General features: G+C 37.7%; 1 protein-coding gene across 13 annotated transcripts in view; it reads right to left on the bottom strand.

The window, feature by feature from the left end:
* The window catches only part of FANCC (FA complementation group C), a 446,081-nt gene that overhangs the window by 216,892 nt on the left and 206,908 nt on the right, over positions 1 to 22,281 (bottom strand). For 12 of the 13 annotated variants that reach the window (XM_077148704.1, XM_077148701.1, XM_077148700.1 and 9 more), the window contains one exon: positions 15,252 to 15,346. In XM_077148704.1, the coding sequence (XP_077004819.1) occupies positions 15,252 to 15,346 (95 nt within the window). Of the gene's footprint in view, positions 1 to 14,229; positions 14,371 to 15,251; positions 15,348 to 22,281 lie in introns of those variants that run through there. The other variant, XM_077148703.1, reaches the window with a different exon arrangement.

Consider the following 22,281-nt stretch of genomic DNA (forward strand, 5'->3'; position numbering starts at 1 on the left):
TGTCTCCACCCATTCAAGGTGCATTGCTTACTAGAGTCCTTTAAGAGAGAAGCATATTGAAAAAAGTTAAAGAACCCAGAGAACCTACACAACCAAAGATCTTTGGAGATGCAGAAGGAGAACACCCCGGGGAACCCTTATGAAACAAAAGGCAAGAGAGAAAGCTAGCAGACGTCGCCATGTCCTTTCCAGCTGACAGAGGTGTTCTGGACCCATCAGCCTTTCCTGAATCAAGGTTATCTTTATCTGGATGCCTTAGTTTGGACATTTTCACGGCCTTAGAACTGTAAACTTGCAACTTAAAAAAAAAACTGTTCCATTTCTGGTACATTGCATTCTGGCAGCTTTAGCAAACTAAAACAAACACCAAGACTTCCTGTGGTGTAAAGCCTAAAATTAAGACTCAATATCATGTCTTAACATTCGGTGAAATTGAGAGAGCCTAGAATAGCTTACTTTTAAGTCCTAGCCCCACCTTCTTCCCACAGATAAGGTCCCCTAGCCAAATAACTCTTCTTATCATGGGGACCAGGCACAGTTTCTACTTATTTCTAAGTAGGTTTTGATTCCTTGTAAACCTGGGGAATTATTCAAACAAGTCAATCACATCCTACTTCAAAAACCAGTCACTCTATCCTCTTGATTCTACAGAGCCTGCCTCCTACAGCCCCTACTTGTTGATTCTGTACCTGAATACAAGCCCTGTGTGGCCCTGCATAGTATGCGGTGTACTCCTCCCCATGAGGGTCCTTCTCTCCCAGGCTGAGCCCCAAAATAGTGTGTATATGTGATTAATAAACTGTTGTCAACTTTATCTGTCCATTTCAGGTGTTGTATGTTCAATCATTCCCATAACCCGAGGATGGGAATCCCTAGAGAGTAGATAGGAGGCAATAAAAAACACCTCCCACAAACTAGCATTTGGTGCTGCTCATGTACCACTAGATTTAATCTAGTATGGAAATTGTATTTAATATAAATGGCAGAGATGTTATCTCTGAATATCTGAACACTTAAAGTTTTCTGTCTCCCTTGATGGGTGGGCTTCTGGATGGTCACTGGAATATCTCAGAATCATAGAACCACAGATTTTAGAGCTATGAGAGCCTTCGTGATAGCCAGCCTGTAGTTTGGCTGGTGGCAATATATTTTGGGGTTGGCTTTAGAGTCACATAATAGGGCCAAAATGGTATGCCACTTACTAGCCAGTAAATAAGTTCTCTAAGTTCTCATAGCCATAAAACAGGTTAATAATATCTACCTTCATGGAGCTGTGAATATTTAATGAGATAATGCATGTGAGGCACATACTAAGCACTCAATAACAATAGCACTATCCTTTTTAAGATATGGAAATGAAGGCATAGTAAAAGTCTCATTAACCCAGCCTGGACAGGTCCAGTTATTTTAATTTCTAAAAGAGTGACTCATCTGAGGATATTTTATAATTTCAATTGAACTATGAAAGTTTTCTAATAGTCAGAATTTTTATAAGTACTCTTTAAGTCTACCATAGAATAAAGGGTTATTTGAACCACAAAGCTCTTATAAACCTTGAAATCAAGATTTATGGGTTTACACATGTCTGGTTCTTTTGCCATACTGCTACTTTATAGAAACTCCAGCATTGTCAATATTAAACAGAACCAGATCTAATAGGAACAACAGTCAAACTAAGACAATATAACAATCTCTAGGTCAGAAAGAATAAGTCAGTTACAGCTACCCAGTTCACAATGCCTGGATCCTAGGTGGGATGTCAGCCCCTAAAGAAATGCACATCTGGTCTGAGAAACAACTGAACTTCAGAACAGATGTAGAGATCACGTAACCACATGTAGTCCAGACATCCCATACTCCTTACCAGTGGCTATTAACTAGAAAATGCAAAAAGACATGATTGTTTAAATTTACTTTTCCTAGAGATTTACCCCCAAACATCCAGGGAGCACTGCCTAGACAATTTAGATTGAAATACAGTAAGCCTATGTCTTAGAAACATAACACACAGACCTAAAAACTCCCTTCACTCCCGACCCCAGCTGGGCACAACAGGAGAATGTGGAGTAGGGTGGCATAAGGAAAGGAAGAGTTAGAAGAGGGGATCTGGTCAATGTTCTATTAACTAAGCCAACTCAAAGTTATAGGTTAATGGAGCAGCCAACAAGATCATAAAACAGAAAAAATAGTAAAACAAAAATGAACATTAAACTTAAAACAGTTCATCCGGAGGACATCACTAAACATCTCAAACATCCTGCTCTTAATTGACAATAAATGTTTTGATCTGGCCTATTTGAGCAGTGGCAACTTACTAGAAAACAATCTGATATAGCAGAACCCTGACTAAATGAAATGAAATAAAAAAATAAAGCCAAGCCAGGAACACAAATGGTATCTCATGTTGCCCTTTCAGAAAAAGCCAATTTTCATTTCAGGAAGGTTAATAAGTCCAGTGTATTCACCTTAATGACTCAGGAGATAGTGACTACTCCCCCAAATACACACATAAAAAACAATCACAACTCGATTTCAAGTGAATGAAATGCTGATCATGTCAATTGGCCTTGAAATACTTGGGAATGAGAATAGCAGTGATTTTCACATTTTCCACAGTCCTGGAAAATGCTACATACTATATATATTTATAGTACAAAAGAATGAAATGTTAAAAAAATTTCACACTAAATCAGACTAAAATAAATAAAGTCAAACTCAATATAAACATTATATTTAGTGAAGCAGATGCCATTGTGTAGATTTACTAAATGTACTTGGAGAATCTGTTCAATGACTCCCAGGACTCCACTGCCCTAACACAGGAAGGCAGACAGCTTTGGTAGTTCCCAAAGTCCCAGGGAAAAGACATCTATACAACTATAAAGAAATTCCCACTCTTTCCTTTTCTCAGTTGCTTGTTCCCAGCCAGTTCTCTTCAATAACAGACAAGGAAAGAAAAGGAGGAGCACTCAATTTGTATTATATTACCTAAGTTATGGTCCCAAGGAGGTAAAGGGACACCAAAGGTGGTGAGGAAGGCAGGAAGAAAAGTTCCAGAGCTTGGCAGAGAAGAATATGGGATGGCTACTCCTCATTCTTACTTATTTCAGGGATCTTGCTACCTCTTCCCCATAAAGTTTCTCAGTGAACGGTGCTACCATCCACCATGATGCCCAGGCCAGAACCTAGGAGTTATCTCTTAGAGAGAAACAAATTGCCCAGTCCTCATGCTTGTAGAGTAGATGGAACATCCACCCAACTCCCTAGGAGGGAAAAGGAGAGAAGGAGCAATTTCGGTATCTGTGATGCTCATCCATATCAACCCTAGCTGACTCTGCCTTGTCCAAGATCACCCCCTTCCCAGGGTAGCCATATCCAATGACTGATGGATGTAGAGGTATAGAAGCCCAGCCATCCTGACTGAACACACAAAAGCTTGGAGGAGATTCCCATCTTTATCCCTGAAGATATATCGGGGGCTTGTGTTGAAGTTGTACTGGAGCTCAAATTTTCCCTCTTTATTATTCTATTCTGCCTACTTTCTTGCCCCTCCACAGCTGTTATTCCCCAAAGTATTCCCTGCACATTAATCTCCATCTCAAAGTCAGATTTCCAGACAGCCTAACCTGTAACATCATTTCTCAAACCCTCACTCACTCCTCTCCAGGAGAAGAACTGAACGAGGTTGCTAATTTGGGAGAGGAAACTAAAAATGCCCAGCACTACACATTCCTTTCCCTTTCCAATGTGCTTAACCTTCTGTGTTCTGGTCTCCCGTCACACCACACTTAGCCAGGCAGGCTCATTTCCTGTGGGGTGGGCCTGTGCGTGGTGCAGCTCAACTGTGACTAGATTAGGTCTATCAAACCCAGTGGGGCCCAACTGAACCACCAACATAAGCCATGTTCTTGAACCTCCTAAATGAGTCATGGAATTGACATTTTGATTTCCAGCTGTCTGTCCTCCATATCTTATTTTTTCAACTGGTTCCTAATCCAGGAGAAGACAGGCATGCTATTTATCAGTCCTCTAAACTCTAAGCATTATCCTTGACTGCGCCACTCCCCTTTCTCTTAATATTTAATCGGTACCAGTCCTGCCTGTTGTGGTTCCTTAATCTCTTCTAATAATGAGCCCTTCTCCCCAGAGTTATATGTAAAGTATCACCAGGCCCACTCTCTTCCTCTACGGATGATGACAACCACCTAAGGGTTCCTGGTCCAGGACTCTCAACTCTATTTTCAACACAGGAACCACCATCTTATTTACGTTTATACAGCACAAATGTGCCCCCATCTCCCTAATTTAAAATCCTTTAATTAAAATATCTGCCTTCCAGGAGAAGTATATTCCTTAATACGGGCCATTTAGTCCATCATAACCTGGCCCTGTCCATCTCTCCTACAGATTTTATTATCATTAATAATTAATAATTATCTTATTATCATTAGAAGGGAGGACCTTTTATAGCTTCCTCTCTGGCTACTTAATTACACACATCTCAATCACGTACTGTTGTTCTAGTTCTATGCATCCTGAGCCTCTGCTTCCCTGGAAACTCATAATTCATGACTTAAGCTCAACTGTCATCTTCTGGAAGCCTTCTTGACCACCAATCTAATCTCTCTGCCACCCCATCCCCCTCCCAAAAAGCTTTGCTCCATTTCCTCTGGGCTACCTCAGTATCTTCTGTATGTTGTTTCTCTACTACTTCACTTATTTATAGTGCAATAAAATTAATTGCTCTGTGAAAGCAAGATCTTTATACTCCCCCCCCAACAAATTCTGCATACAGCTGTCACTCTGGATATATTTATGGAACAAGCCAGTGAAGGACAGAATAATAAAAGACTAGAAGAGAGCAAGGAAGACATACTAATCATGGAATGTGCCCTTTTCTCAATGCCACAGATAAAACACTCCTTCGAATTACCCTACACTACTAGTTTATGAACAAACTCACAAATTGGCATTCATGAATAGAACTGAGTATTCGGAAATAGACCATCTCAACTGTGGGCAATTAACCTTTGATAAGGTAGTCAAATCAACCCACCTGGGACAGAGCAGTCTCTTCAATAAATGGTGTTTGGAAAACTGGATATACATACGCAAAACAATGAAAGAGGATCCATATTTCACACCCTATAAAAAGGTTAAATCAAATCAGATAGATGAAAGATCTAAACGTTGGAGTTAAGACAAAACTTCTAGAAGAAAATATAGGGAAATATCTTATAAATCCTGTAACAGAAGGTGGTTTCTTACACCCAAAGCATGAGCAATGAGAAAAGAAACAGATAAATGGGCATCTCCTCAAATTTAAACACTTCTGTGCATCAAAGAACTTTGTCAGTAAAGTAAAGGCAGCCTATGCAACGGAAAACAATATATGAAAAACACATATAAGGATTTAGTATCCACAACAGATAGATTCTTCAACTCAACAAGAAAACAACAAACAAGGCTTTAATATCCAGAATAGAGATTCTTCAACTCAACCATAAAAAAACAAACAAGTCAATTTAAAAACGGGTAAAACACATGAACAGACATTTCTCAGAAGAGGAAATACAAATGGCTAAAAGGCACATGAAACAATGCTCAACTTCACTGGCTAATAGGGAAATACAAATTAAAACCACAATGAGATATCATCTCATACCCACTAGAATGGCCATTATCAAAAAAAGAGAAAACAACAAGTGCTTGGAGAGGATGTGGAAAAAGAGGCTCATATCCACTGTTGGTGGGAGTGTAAAATGTTGCAACCACTCTGTAAGGCTGTTTACCAGATCCTCAGGAAGATCAGAATATAAGAGCCATATGATCCAGCAATCCCACTACTGGGTATATATTCAGAAGAACTGAAGGCAAGGATACAAATGGACATATGCATACCAATAATTATAGCAGCACTGTTATGATTGCTGAAATGGAAATAGTATTACTCCATATAGCAACTGCTAAAAAAGTTGAAAAAGTCATTAGACTTTAACTAGAGACATGAATGAAGTTGATCTGGATATGACTAAGGTAAATCAGAACATAGGGTAAAGAATGCTATGGGTCATATTTTAAAACCTCAATTTCTGTGTAAGATCAAAGGAAGAGATGTTTACTTGATGTGAAATTTATATTTTGGGTATCGCATTATCTGACTGAACTTGTATGGTCAGTTTATTCAAACACGGTAATTACATGGAATCTTGAATAGGGAGTAAGATCTCGTTGGTTTGTACAGGTAAGTGTGACACCCCGATATATCCCAGAGTAATTTACGCAGAGAATAAAAAAATATTTTCAAAGTCCCCTTGGGGGAATGGGGAAAAAGGAGGAAATATTCAACTTCCCCATCTGGGGAATTCCTGATATTCTCACAAACAGTGGGGTCAATCAATTCAATAGGCTGAGCCTGCGATTTTAGGGTTCACCCCTATGAAACTTATCCTTGCACAGAAGAAACTAAGCCTACTTCCAATTTCGCCTAAAAGTCACTCCCAAAGAACCTCCCTTTTGCTCAGAACCTCCCTTTTGGCCTCTCTCTAAGCCAACTCAGAAGAGGAACTCACTGGTCTCCCTCACTACATGGGAAATGACTCCCAAGGGTGCAAATTTCCCTGACAACATGGGACAGGACTTCTGGGATGAGTCAAGACCCAGCATCATGGGACTGGGAAATCCTTCTTGACCAAGAGGGAGAAGAGAGAAAGGAAACAAAGTTTCAGTGGCTGAGAGATTTCAAACAAAGTGTCAAGAGGTTATCTTGGAGGTTATTCGTATGCATTATATAGATATTGCTTTTTAGTTTTTGGTGTATTGGATTGGCTAGAGGGAAGTACCTGAAGCTGATGAACTGTGTTCCAATAGCCTTGATTCTTGAAGAAGACTGTGTAACCATATAGCTTTTACAATGTGACTGTAGAAACCTTCTGTCTGATGCTCCTTTTATCCAGGGTTAAGGACAGATGAGTAAAAAAAAAAAAAAAAAAAGGATAAAATAAGTAAATAAATAAATAACAGTGGGAGATTGTTTTAGTTTGTTAGCTGTTGGAATGTGATATACCAGAACTAGAACAGCTTTTTAAAAAGGGAATTTATTAAGTTGCAAGCTTACAGTTCTCAAGATGTGAAAATGTTCCAATTAAAGAAAGTCTATAAAAATGTCCAAATTAAGGCACCAACAAGAGGTTACCTTAACTCAAGAAAGGCCGATGAAGTTCAGGGTTTCTCTCTCAACTGGAAAGGCACATGGCAAACAGAGAAGTCTGCTAGTTTTCTCTCCAGGCTTCTCGCTTCATGAAGCTCCCTCAGGGGTGTTTTCTTTCTTCATCTCCAAAGGTCTCTGGCTGCACAGGCTCTGTCTCTTGATATATTAAGCCTTTTCCAAAGTGCTTCCTCTTTTAAAAGAGTCCAGTAAAGTAACCAAAACTCACGTGGAATGGGCAGAGTTACATCTCCCTCCATTCAAAAATGAATACCCACAATTGCCAAGCCACATCCCCACAGAGATAATCCAATTAAGTTTCCAGCACACAGCACTGAATTGGGTTCAAAAGAAGTGACTCCCACAAGATTGGATCAGGATTAAGACACGGCTTTTCTGGGGTACATAAATCCTTTCAAACCAGCACAGAGATGAAGGTAAAAATTGGGTAGACTGAAATATTGTGGGTCAATTAGAGGGAGGCGCAAGGGGTATGGAATGTATGAGTTTTTTTTCTTTTTATTCCTTTTTCTGGAGTGATGCAAATGTTTCAAAAATGATCAAGGTGATGAATATATAACTATATGATGATATTGGGAGCCTCTGGTTGTATACTTTATATGGACTGTATATGTGTGAAGATTATTAAATAAAAATATTAAGTAAATAAATAAAACCATAGGAGATATTAGCATATACACCCATTAAAATATCTGAATCTTAAAAATTTGGCACTACTCAACAAGACTGATTGTAAAAATTCAGAAATGGATAGCACAATACTACCTAACTGTAATACAATAATGTTAGAACACTGAATGAAGCTGAATGTGAGAATGATAGAGGGAGGAGGCCTGGGGGCACAAATGAAATCAGAAGGAAAGACAGACAATAAAGACTGAGATGGTATAATCCAGGAATGCCTACAGTGTATAATGATAGTGACTAAATGTGCAAATTTAAAAATGTTTCTGCATGAGGAAGAACAAAGGAATAATGCAGGTTGTTGAAAATAGATGGTAATTAATATTTTAAAACTTTAATGTATGTGTGAGACAAGCAAAAAATGTTTATTTGGTACAAAATTTATATTTTGACTAGTGCATTTCCTAATATAACTTATATGGACAGCTTAATCGAACACCATAGTACTTGGAACCTTGCATAGCGCCTAAGAATTTGTAGGTTTGTCCAGAGTAATGCCCAGATAAATCCCAGAGCGATTCGAACAGTAAAGAGAGAAGTATTTGCAGAATCCCCTAGGGGGAATGGTGAGAAAGGGGGAAAATTCAACGTCCCCAAGTGGAGAATTCTTGATATTCTCACAGGCAGTGGGGACAGCCAAAGCAATAGGCCGAACCTCCAATCTTGGGGTTTGTTCATATGAAACTTAATCCTGCAAAGGATAGGCTAAACCTACTTAAAATTAGGCTTAAGAGTCACCCCGAGAGAACCTCTTCTGTTGCTCAGATATGGCCTATCTCTCTCAGCTGACACAGCAAGCAAACTCACTGCCCTCCGCCTCTCTATGTAGGACATGACCCCCAAGGGTGTAAACCTTCCTGGCAATGTGGGACAGAAATCCTAGAATGAACTGGAACTCAGCATCAAGGGATTGAGAAAATCTTCTCAACCGAAAGGGGGAAGAGTGAAGTTAGACAAAATGAAGTGTCAATAGCAGAGAGATTCCAAACAGAGTCGAGAGGTTATCCTGGAGATTATTCTTAAGCATTAAATAGATACCACCTGTTTAGTCAAGGTGTAATGGAGAGGCTGGAGGCAACTGCCTGAAAGTGTGGAGCTGTGCTCCGGTGGCCATGTTTCTTGAAGATAATTGTATGATGATATGGCTTTCACAGTGTGACTGTATGGTTGTGAGAGCCTTGTGTCTGATGCTCCTTTTGTCTACCTTATCGACAGAGAAGTAAAACATATGGATTAAAAATAAATAACAGGGGGAACAAATGGTAAAATAAATTTAGTAGACTGAAATGCTGGTGATCAGTGAAGGGGAGGGGTAAGGGGTATGGTATATATGATTTTTTTTCTGTTTTCTTTTTATTGCTTTTTCTGAATTGATGCAGATGTTCTAAGAAATGATCATGATGATGAATATATAACTATGTGATGATAGAGTGAGTTATTGATTATATAACAAGAATGGAATGATCATATAAGAATGTTTGTGGTTGTATGTGGTTATGTATCATAAATAAAAATAATTAAAACTAAAAAATTTGGCACTACTAAGTTATGAGGAAGCTGTGGAACTCTCACACACCCTGATCATGGAAATTTAAACTAGTACTACCACTGTAAAAAACAACTTAGCATGAGCTAATCAAGCTGAAAATATGCATATTCTATAATTTGCAATTCCACTTCTTTAGAATATGCAAACTTTAAATCCTGGATATATGTAAGAAAATGCTCATAGTAGCACTGTTTCTAATTTGCCCAAACTGGAAACAATTTTCTATCAATGGTAGAATGGATAAATAAACTGTGCTACATAAATACAATTGAATATTATACATCTGTGAAAATGAAGAAACTGCAACTATACCTAACATCATGGTTGAATCTTACAACCAAAAGATGGCACAAAATAAATCATACACAAAATAATACATACCAGATTATTTTATTATATGAAGTTAAAATAACAGGACACATTGCATTATTAAGCGGTAAGTCCACAGAGCCATGTAAATCAAAGTCAGGCTAGTGATTACTGCTAGAGGGAGGTTAAAGTAAACATAAATAGGAAGAGGTACGTGGGGGGTGGAGCTTGTAGGAGGCAGGCAATGTTTTGTTCTGTTTGCATAGTTACTGGGGTATTTACTTTACAACAATTTGTTAAGATTAACATTTCCATTTCACACACTTTTGCTGGCGTGTTAGTATTTGTAATTTAAAAGTTTTTGAAAGGAAGAATGAAGTAGAAGACTGAAGCAATACAGGCAATATCTGGGCATCAGTAAGAGCTGCATTTGAAGAAGAATCAAGACAGCAGAAAACCTTTCTGACTCGTCTTTACCCCTGGTATCGTGCTGGCTTCCTCTTATCAGAATAAAAAATAATACTGGTATGGTCTTGCCCAAAGAAGCGTGGCACCCTGAAATGTGACCTCACCGTGTGATTGTAAGCTCTGGGAATAGACTTTTTTTGTATCCACAGCGGAATCCTTGGTCTCTAACATAGTGCCTGGCAAACACCAGGTACTCAAGAAGGATTTGTTCAGAGGATCCACCTGTGAAAATAAGTTTATAAGGAGCCAAACATTTTGAAAAGATGTGAAAGAGTCCTGCAACCTCAACAACTCCCAAAACGGTAAGAACTGCCATTGAGGTGAAGCTATTTGACAGTGTATTTGAAGTTATCAGTCAAATCCAAAAGAGTATTAATGCTTTTCCAACCTAACATATCAATTACGGCAGGCATCAGAAAATAATTTTTATTTCTTCTCTGCTAAAAATACAACTCAGTCTAAAATTTCCCAATTTAATAACTGTGTTCTGGTGTCACCTTGGCCAAGTGATGATGCTCAGTGGTCTGGTCAGGTAAGCACTGGCCTGACCTTGCTACAAGTATATTTCATGGTTGGTTGATTAACCAAAAGGCTGGTGTATTAAATCATCAGACAGTTGATTGCATCTGTGGTTGATTATCTCTGCAATCAACCAAGGCTTGTCTCCCACTAGCAAGATAATCCAATCAGCAGGGGACTTTTCTTTCCTGTGGAGTTCTTTCAGATCCTTCATAGGAGCTGCCAGCTTCACAGCCTGCCCTGTGGATTTTGGATTCTTTCATTCCCTCAGTTGCATGAGACATCTTTATAAATCTCATATTTACTGATATTTCTTGTTGATTCTGTTTCTCTAGAGAACCCTGACTAATACAAAAATTAATCTAATTTTTTTTTACTAAATTTTAGAATTTATAGGCTAAATTCTTGGGTTTTAGTTGTTAACATTTTCACTTGTGATGCTCAATAAATGTTTGTTGAATGAAATAAATGCTATTAAATATGGCTCATTAAGTAATTTTCAGAAAGATATTAGATGACAAGTTACATGTCCTGAACATGTGATATGTCACACTAAAAGTTTAATGGGAAAAATGATCACTTCTAAGATAAAGTATACCTAAAAAATGTATACTTGATTTATAAACAAACAACTACCTTCTGTCTTGCTGCACTTATGGCAAATGTTTTAAGAATGATATAGGTATTGATTTGTGATAGGAAGATATAATGCACTTAAGATTGCTAAGACTTAAACAATCATATCATTCCTATACACCTTTTTATTAGTTAATAGTACAGGCTTGTCCAAAGCCTAGCACAATGAGGCAGGCAATTGTTTTTTCCCATCTCTTATGTCCTCAATTTCTCCCTACTAACTTTTTCTTCTCAGCATAAAGCATTTGTTTTAGTCTGCCAAAACCGCCAGAATGCAATACACCAGAGCGGATTGACTTTTAATTGGGGATTTATTTAGTTAAAAGTTTATAGTTCTTCAAAGGAAAGGCAGGTAACTTTCACCTGAGGTTCTCCATTACATGGGAAGGCACACGGAGTGGTCTGTTGGCCTTCTCTCCTAGCTTCTGGGTTCCAACAGCTTTTCTGCACCTCCAAATGTCTGGGCTAAGTTGCAAGTGCTGAGATGAGGTATGCTGAGCTGCTTGGGCCTATGCTGTGGAGCTCTCTCTTTTAAGCCTCCAGCTAATAAATTAAACATCACTTGTTGCTGAAGTCACTCCCTTTAGTCGACTGCAGATGTAATCAGCCATAGATTAATTTCCATGCTAATGATTCACATCCACAGCAACAGAACTACCGGGAATCATCACCTGGCCAAGTTGACACCTGAACCTAACTACCACAGCATCTTCAGGACTTTTTAATTTCAACCAACTAACCAAGCCAACACTATGATCTAGTCTACCAACTCCTTATCTCTCTCCTTCACTGCTGAATTTCTTGAAAGAGTAACCAAGTTTATTGTCTCTGCTTCCCCACTGCCCAGTCACTCCTCCATATGCAGCAATTGGGCTACCACCCTTCACCTCCACTGAAACAGTTAAGTGGCTAAATCCAAGTGGGGTTTTTCAATCTTTACCCTGCTTTGTCCTCTAGAGCTGCCCTGTTCAATTCAATGACCCTTGCCATATGTGGCTACTGAACACTTCAAATGTAACTAATGTGTCTAGGAACTTTTTATTTAACTTCAAATTTAAATTTTAAAACTGACACGTTTCACTTATTGGAAAACTTTTAAGTTTGTTTGTAACAACTTGGGTATGTGAATTGTAAATACAGACCAAGAATTTCTTGTGGCAATTTTAGTGTCTGAATTGAGATGTGCTATAAGTGTAAAAATACACACTGGATTTCAAAGACTTTGTATGAACACATATTATTAATTTTTATACCAAATTACATGTTGAAATGATAGTATTACAGACATATTAGGATAAATACATATATTAAAATTAATTGCATTTTTTACTTTTCTTAAAGTGGCTACTGTAAAATTTTAAATTACTTATGTGGACAACACTGCTTTATAACATTAGATACAAATGACCACTCATTCCTTCTTGAAACACTACTCTCTTCTCCTTCTATTTCACTGACCCCTCCTTTACAACTCAGTGTAGGTTATTTTCCATTCACTCCTTCAATGTGATATCTCTCTAGGCCCTCCCTAGGCCTTCTGCCCTCCCCACTCCAGATACTCTCCCTGGGTGATCTCACCCATATCCAAGGTTTTCACTATTCCCACATGCTGATGGCTCTCAACTCTCAATTTACAAATTTCCCTTCCCTCTGGCATCCTTAAAAAAAAAAAATCTAGCTACCTCTGTGCTAAACAGAGCTGCTGGCTGCTCTTATCCCTGCTACGGAAGTCTGAATAAAGTCTGTCCTGAACTTTAACTCCTGACCAGTGCTTGTCTTTGAAGATTCACCTGAATTTCCTATGCTAGTTAATGATACCAACTTTCTTTGTTTCCCCAAAATACCCAAGGATATATATACTTTTTTTCTTCACTTCCTGCACTTAATCTGCCACTATATTTTTCAGATATTTACCTTTCAGATATTTATCTTGTAACTCTGGCCCTCAAAATTTCTCACCATTAGCACTACCATAGTTTCCAAAGTGCTATCCTGCTCCCTTCCAAACCAACTTTCTTTTTGCTACTAATTTCTAAAACTCAAACCTGGCTATATGATTTTTTCTGTTCAAAATATTCTGGTGGTTTCCCTGCAGTCTTCAAGATAAAACAAAAACTCCTTACACTCATTGATAAGGCTTGGTGCAGGCCTGTTTCTCGAGCTTCATGCTTTATCACCAACACCACAAACATCCCAAGCCCCAGGTATTTCAAAGCACCTGCAATTCCCTGCATATAACATTTGCCTTCTCATTATTAGGTTCTGCAAATGAGTTTTCTGCTGATAAAATACCCTCCCTAACTCTATCCCTGCTTTCCTACTCACCCTTCAAAATTCAGTTAATACATCACTTCCCCCAGGAAATGTCTCAAAACCCCCAAGTATGAGCAAGTGTCCCGCCTCCTCTGGTTTACCTTCAAACGTATGACATATACAGCTCTACTAACAACCTAATCACACTGCAATAGAATTAATAATCTTGTTTACTAGTCAGCAAATTCCCTAAAGGTAAGAATTAAATGTTTGACTTTTATCCTCCTACTCTGTACTTAACAAGTATTTATTAATAAATAGACACAAAATTAAAAAAGGATAACAATGGGATAAAATGTTAAGGCCAGAAATTTCAAAACAGGGTAATGAAGTCTTCAGTTAAATGAAACTCAATCATCATTAAAACATTTTATTTGATAGCCTAGTTCAAGATTTAATGAGCTATCCAATATGAAATTATACCTAAATAACCATTAAAATATCATACACTTATCAGAAACAAAGATTAAAAACATTAAAGTCTAAATAAGTTATTATATTTCTAAAGCTTTGTTTTTCATACCTGTTCTTCCTTAATTCTATTTTTCATTTCCTTTTTTTTCAGCTCACTGCATTAATTTTCTTTCCAATTAAATTTATATTCTTTCCTTTTAATTTTAAATTCCATCCCGCATCCAGTCCCCTTCACCTCTATTTTTCCAATCTAGCAGAAAAATACAAATACTGTTGTCATCTCTGTTACCAATTTTGTCTAAAATGAAGGAATTGTAAAATGCAGTAAAAGTAATGATATTACCAGTCAGAATGATAGCCAAAACTATACACACTAATCTACCTGGGTGATTTTATAATACTGAGCAGTTAATGAGAAGCATATGCCTGCTAAGTGAACTGTGACAGGCACCAGCAGGTCTTTGGGTTGTTGTAGCAGGACACTGGGGGGTAACAGAGAAGCAGAGCCAACTTTCTTGTCTAGAGGGCAGTGCCTCAGCCCAGCTCACAAGATCCTATGCTTCAAGAGGGGGGGAATCCAGGAAGGGATCAGCTCTCTGTACTACAACAGGAGGTTAATCGATTTGAAAGCGTAAGGAGCAGTGTAGCAGCCACTGCTATCCTGTGAGCACCCTGGCCCAGGTATCAACTTTAGGACACAAAATAAAGACTGCTGCTCCCAGAAATTCATCAGAATTTTAGTTTTACTACAGGACAGATTCCGAGAGAGGCAGAGAAGAACTTGGAGAGGAATTAAGTAAGTATTTAAACTAAGGAGGGAGGAGAACAATTATCTGAAGAACTGAAATTCAAGAGTACATTTCTTTAATTACCCGAAAATAACTTTATCAGAACCATTCAACATTAGGTCTTGGAAGCATGGGAAAGTTCATCATGAGGGGCCAATATTGTATGGAATCCACAATTAAGCAAAAAAGAAATCTGTTGAATAACTTTATACCCAACACTGTAACATAACACAAAGAGGTGTTTGAAAAGTTTCTAAAACATCATAGAACTGGACTGTACAAGCAGCACCTTTAAATAATCAATTTAATTCAAAGCAGTACATGGCAACACTCACCCTCTTACCTGTATCCAGGAGTTAAGTTTTAATTCCCCAGAATTTTGTGGTTCTTTGTTAATTAGACAACATAAGCACCATACTAGAATTTTTTGACTTTCATCTGCAAAAAGAGAAACTAAAATGAGTAGGTTTCATCAAACAGAAAGAAATGAAAGATAACCAGTAAAAAATTACTTAGCATATTTAGGAAATTCTCAACCTACCAAGTTCACAGAACAAACATCTAATACTTTGAGTGAAACTTAACATTATGGGTTTTTTTTCTTGTGGGTCCAGGATGACTTATGTTTAGCTCTTCTGTGCTCAATTCCCTTTCTGTCACAGCAGGAATTTTTAAAGCCACAAGAGAATGATGGGAAGAACTAAAAGAACTGTATTTTTCTTGAAATCATTTTTTTATTTCACATTTCAAACCATCAATTATTTCCACTTTCTTAAGGCAATATAACTGCCACAGGCAATAGTCAATATTCCTGATTTAATCTTTTAATTCCTAATTTGCCAAAATATTCTCACTTTTTAGGAAAAAACTAACAAAGAGGACTATTTTTAAATATCTTCTCTTTAGTACCAAATGGATTGGATAAAATAGATATCCCTTACCAGCTTCTAACTCTTTACTATAAAATTTAAAACTGCTCCATTATGTGATGAAAACTCTGAACTTGTTAATCTTACATTTGGAGGAACATCTACTTAGTAAAGGAGACTCCTTTTTTTTCCTCTTGTGGCAACTGAGTGTATTCCAGTTGAAGATTTTTCAACAAGATTGAGAAGCAAAATTGAGGCTAAAAACTGAAGATGTTATTACATGGCTTTCCAAGAAGACAGAGGAGGGAGACAGAGGAGACACAGCACCCTGAATCAGTTTCCTGCAAAGTCCCTTGGTGCTCCTGATCTTCTTATATTTTGCTATCTAATAATCTTAATTACCATTTCTAAGAGCTTCATTAACAAAGAAATAAAATACAAATGACAGTAAGCTACCTCTGTATATTCAACCACAAATCAAAGGACTCTACTAGTAATTTTTTATTAGACAAGTTGTAGATTTACCAAAACAAACATGTATAAAATACAGATTTCCCATATAACACCTTATTATTGACATCTTGTGTTAGAGTAGTACGTCTGCTGCAACTGATGAGAGAAGATTTTTATTATTGTGCTACTAACCATAGTCCATGACTTACTTTAGGGTTTACTGTTTGACTGCTTGTGCTGCACAGCACTACGGATTTATTTTTAATATTTATTTGATTACATATTTAGAACCTAAAATTTCCCCTCAACCACATTCAAATATATGTCAGTGCTCCTATAATGTTACATTCACAATGTTGTGCTATCATCACCACCATCCATTATCAAAACTTGCCATCACCCCAAATAGAAACTCTATACAATTTAAGCCTTAACTCCCCATTCCCTACCCTGACCCTGGCCCCTTGTAACCTATATTCTAGATTCTGACTCTATGAGTTTGTTTATTCTAAATATTTCATTTCAGTAAAATCACACAGTATTTGTCCTTTTGTGTATGGCTTACTAAACTTAACATCAAACCTTCAATGTTCACCCATGTTGTACATATCAGTCCTTCAATCCTTTTTATAGCTGAATAATATTCCATTGTGTATATACCACATTTTGCTTATCCATCAGTTGAGGGACACACAGGTTGCTTCCATCTTTTGGCAATAGGGAATAATGCCACTATGAACATTGATGTGCAGGTATTTGAGTCACTGCTTACAGTTTTTTTGAGTATATACCTAGAAGTAGGATGCTGGATCCTATGATAATTCTATATTTAACTTTCTGAGGAACTGCCAAAGTGCTGGTTGGCAACTGTCTTCTTGAAATACTTAAAGTATTTCAACTCACTGCTTTATTGCCTCCATGGTTTCTCGTGAGCAATCGGCACTTAATATAACTGGGACTCCCTAACATGTTGCTTTTATCTTGCCACTTAGAACTATGTCCTTGTTCTTTGCGTTTAACAATTTGACCACCATGTGTGTAGGTACAGTTCTCTTCAAATTTATTGTGTTTCATGTTCATTGGGCTTCTTGGATGTGCATATTCACATGTTTTGCCAAGTCTGGGAAGTTTTCTGATATTATTTCTTTGAATATCTCTTCTGTTTCTTTCTCTTCGTCTTTTCCCTCCAACACTCCCATAATACAAACATTGATCTGTTTGATGGTATTCCACAGGTCTCTTAGGCTACATGCGCTTATTCTAATTTTCTGCTCCTATGCCTGACCCCTCTCAATTGTCTTGTCTTCAAGTTCACTGATTCCTTCTTCTGCCAGCTCAAATCTGCTGTTGGAAATTCCCTCCTGGGGAATTTTCATTTCAGTTTTTATGGTCTTCAACTCTAGTAGTCCTGTTTGGTTCCTTTTTAAAAATTGTACCTTTTTATTTTATTTATTTATTTTTTATTGACAAAACAAAACAACATACAAACATGAACATTCTTAACATATGAACATTCCATACTTGGTGTACAATCAGTGGCTCACAATAAAAATCCTCTCTCTTTACTGAATTTCTCATATTGCTCATTCATTGTTTTCCTGATACGCTTTAGTTCTTTCTTTGTATTTTCTTATATCTCCTTGAACATACTGAAGATGATGGTTTTTAAGTCTTTGTCTGGTATGTTCACAGTCTGATCTTCTTCACTCATGTTTTATGGATTTTTATCCACTTCCTTTGGATGGACGTCTATCCCTGTTTGATATCTTTTCTTGAACACTGTACATTTTAATTCTTTAAAATGTTAACTTTGGAATTCAGTCCCTGAGCTTTCTTTCTTAAGTTTGTATCCAGCTAGCGATATGACAGAGCTTTTCTTAAGTGCTAGCAGCTAACAAAAATAAACAAAGCAATGCAAAAAACACCTTTCAGTCTTTGCAAATTGAATTTGTTGGCTGCTTCTCTCCTTCAGAGTTCAGCTCTCCTATTCAGAAGGTCAGCCCAAGTCAAATGCAAAGTACAGGGTCCTCCCTTCTTTTCTGGGCCTGTGTCTTCTCCTGAGCTTGTGTGCTTGCTAGTGAACTTAGAAGTTCTTCTGTTTATAGGAATTCCTGTCCTGCCCAGGAAACAGATCTTCTCCCTCTCTGGGGTATTCCACTGCAGGATTTAATGCAGGAAAGCCTTTGCTCCAGGCACCTGACTCATTTCTCATACCACTTCCTCTGTTTCAAATTGCTTTTGCCAGGAGGGCAAATTCTAGGGTGAGGGGAGCTGAAGCAAACCAGAGAGGGGTTTCCTAGTTATTCTTCCCCAGTGAGAAGGAGGCCAGGAACCCACAAAGGGAGCATTAGCCAGGGACTCACAAAAAGAATGTCGTCCATGCCACATTGCTCTAAGGAGAGGCCAGCAAGAGTGCCAGGAGCTTCTTCTATGGCTCGAACTGTATTTTCTTTATTTAGCTTTGCCTAGTAAATGTAGCCATTTAACTGTTTTTTCCCAAGGTGGGTTGGAACAATGGTCACCCTCAAAGCCAGGGCCCCCTGCCCCATATGAAACAGTTATTCAAAAGCCTTGATCACTGATGAGACCACAAACACCTGGATTTTGGGGAACTAGGTCTTTATACCCTACCTGGCACCACCAAACTGCACCAGGAGCCAGGATCAGGGCTCTCACTGCTGCCTGCCATGAGGCTATGGGATGAGCAACAACAGCCACTACCCAAATGGTGAAATTCACTGGTATTTACCATAATTTATCATCCTCTTCCTCCTGCTTTTCCCTAAATGTTCCACAGTGTCCTTTCTACTAGACTCCAAGTTTGATTTAGACAGTTTTTGCCTTTTTAATAGTTTATCTGGTGGTTCTGGCAGAGGGATTGATTCCTGGAGCTTCCTACTTCACCATCTTTCCACAATCCTCATCTAATAGTAATTTAAACCTACTTTTTCCCTAAAAAATTCCATTAGTTTTTGCTTTCCTAATAACTAACTTCTGTGAACAAAACAACCTTTATCAGGGAATGTTTTGGACATTCATTTTTTTCTTAGTTTTTATGAACTCAAATACATAATTGGCTTGCTTGAAGTCAGTTTATTGAGGAGTCATCATTTAACCTCTGAAGATCTGAGAGTTCTTCAGGTTTAATTAAAGCAGCCAATTAAAATGCTGCTGTTGTACTCCTTATGCTTTAAATAGAAGAATCTCTAACCATTTTCATGTAGCAAGTGTGACAGATGCATTTGATGATATGCTTATGCAAACAGCTTCCAGTGTTAAAAAGAACATAACCAAAAAGGGAGCATTCCAAAAATCAGACACTACCACAAATTTTTTTTTTAAATTTTAGAAAGCAGGCAAGGAAGAAATTAAATCCAAAAATGTTTATGGAGCTTAACTCTAAAAGAAGCCAAAAGATGGAAGTTTTCCTTAGATATTGAGTAATTCTGCACATTTAGCTCAACAAGTATATTATTTTTATTTTTCTTTCAAAACAAAATAAAACAGAAAAGAGCCAGAGAAACTTTCACCCAATCTTTAGCCTTTGTTTGCCTAGAGTCAACGCACTGAAATGCTCTGAAATGTACTGTTAATGAGCTTATATCTCACTTAGCTTTGGGATTTAGAGATGCAAGCTTTCATTTCTTATTCATGAGTACCACCAGCACTCTATAAAGGAGACAGCATCTGTCAAGCTTCTCCTGGAGGCCATGAGGCATGAGCTGGAACATTCTGCAGATCTTGTTACCTGAGATGGGAAAATGCCTGGAATCTGTAGCTAGACAGTCACTAATGGCATTTCTTAGTGAAAATTTGGACTCTAAAAATGAGTGTGAGAGAAATGACATATTTGCCACCCAATATTTTATTTTTTAATATTTCCAAGTAGAATCTTAACTAATTCCTTATACTTAAATACTAAGGTTTAAGAGTCTGAAGGCAACATTTTTTTGATGCAAAAAGTATTTGTTCTAAGCTGTTATGTTTTGATGCAATTTGATACACAGCAACAGATAGCAAACACAATGAAGAAGAAATGTAACAGCTGCTATGATTAACCATGAGGGCAGAGCTAGCACCAAGAGGCCAGGTGAATGCAGTGTATTTTTGCTTTTTTTTTTTTTTTTTTTTTTTTTTTTCAGAAAAGACCACTGATAAAAAGTTTCTCTCTCCCATTCTATTATTATCTTCCTCTTCCCTTTGTGGTGTCTTTTTATTTCTAAATCTTTCTCTTTCCTTATTATCCTTATTTCTGAGCCTGGTCTTACTTAATACTGTAGGGAACTTACCTCTTTTCTTAATGGAAATTATCTGCTTTTATTGTATTAATAAAGTAATTTTGATCTTATAAAACTGTAAGAAAAGATTCCTTCCCAGAAGAAAGTCCCCCAACTAGTGAAATAACAGTGCTAACAACAGCAGGATTTGTTTACTCATGGAACTTTGAACCTCTCAACTGCCTCTACTCTGAAAATTAGCTCAGAACCAAAGGTGTACCTCAAACAGGAAACTAAAATTTAATGGGAAGTTCAAAAGGTAACACAAGCATTGAAACAGAAAGAGAAGGATAATTTGTTTCTGGTTGTCAGAGGCGGCAACTGTAATATAAATAAGGTGCTAAGGAAAGATCACAGACAGATACAAGTTTAGAGCAAAAAAGGGCCACTGGAATAGAATCAACCCAAGCACTCACTTCAACAAATAAAGAATTTGAGACCCAGTGAGTTTAGTGCCATACCTTGGAAAATACCAGTCTATCTACTGTCCTTCAAGATTCAGCCCCAGCCCCACCTCTCCTATGAGGCCCTCCCCAACTCCAGGGGCCAACTTGGGCCTTCCTTCCCCTCAGCAACCATTGCTTCATGTTCAGAGCTCTCCAACAGGAATCATTACACTGAATCAAGCTAATCTGTTTTGTCTCTTTTCTCCCTGACTGGAAGCTCCCAGTGGGCAGAAATTATAAGTCATGTTTTCCTAGGATTTGGCATACAAAAAAATAAAAACAAAACCAGTCAACATTTGTCAAGTGGTGAAGCTGGTTAGTGGTAAATTCAGGGCTAGAACACACTATATGACCCAGAGGTTCTGGGCCTTTTCAACAGCGATTGTGTGATCTGATGGGGGCAGAACATTACAACAACAGGGGCTTTAGTCAGACCAGGGTAGATCCTTGGTTCCTTCATGTACTAGTTTTGAATTCTGGGTAAAGTTATCTATTTACTATAATCCATAATGATCTAACCTACAAGATTATCGTCAAGCATCCAATTAGCCAATCATATATTCTGCATAACAAGTGCCCAACACAAAGTGAAGACTATTTCTTCAATTCTACAACACAAATTTGATGGTATTTTAGCATTTCTGAGTTAGAGATATATTTTCCATTCACCATGTACACTTAAGATATTAGTCTTTCTTTTTTTTTCATTTTTTTTATAGCAGTTAAAAACTCCACAGAGCATCTAACAATTGGTGATACGTTAGAATGAAGGTAACTCAACAGTTTATTTTCCTTTCTTGCCATTAATATCATCAGCCTCCCTTAACATTTTTCAAACTTTTGGTCATGACCCATCATTGGTCATGAAATCAATTTTAGGTCAGGAACATCACTGTTAAAATAGCATAGTAAATATGGGTTGCATATAATAAAAATAAACATTCATTCGTGAAATGTGTTTTAATTACATGTGAGCATATATGTACACAGCTGTGCTTATAATAGTATTTGAGTGCAGCTGTGTGCATGTACATATATTCACACACACATACACATACATATAAAAATGCACTGCTGGTCAAAGATGTTAGAAAAACACCAACCCAGCTGAAGTAGAAAAACTTAGGACAGGTAAGTGTGACCCTAGAGAGCAAACACACAGATGGCTCACTAGCTTTGCCATGTCAGTTCAAGAACTTGAACACAGTGAGTGGGTAGGTGAAGAGTCAAGAGGAAGATACAGCCATAAATAGGGAGGAAGAGGGATAGATGGGGCAGGGGAATTAGTAGGTGTGAGGGTATACCTACATGTGCTCATGGGACCAAAT

The sequence above is a fragment of the Tamandua tetradactyla genome, chromosome 2 (assembly GCF_023851605.1).
Source record: "Tamandua tetradactyla isolate mTamTet1 chromosome 2, mTamTet1.pri, whole genome shotgun sequence".
NCBI classification, from domain to species: domain Eukaryota; kingdom Metazoa; phylum Chordata; class Mammalia; order Pilosa; family Myrmecophagidae; genus Tamandua; species Tamandua tetradactyla.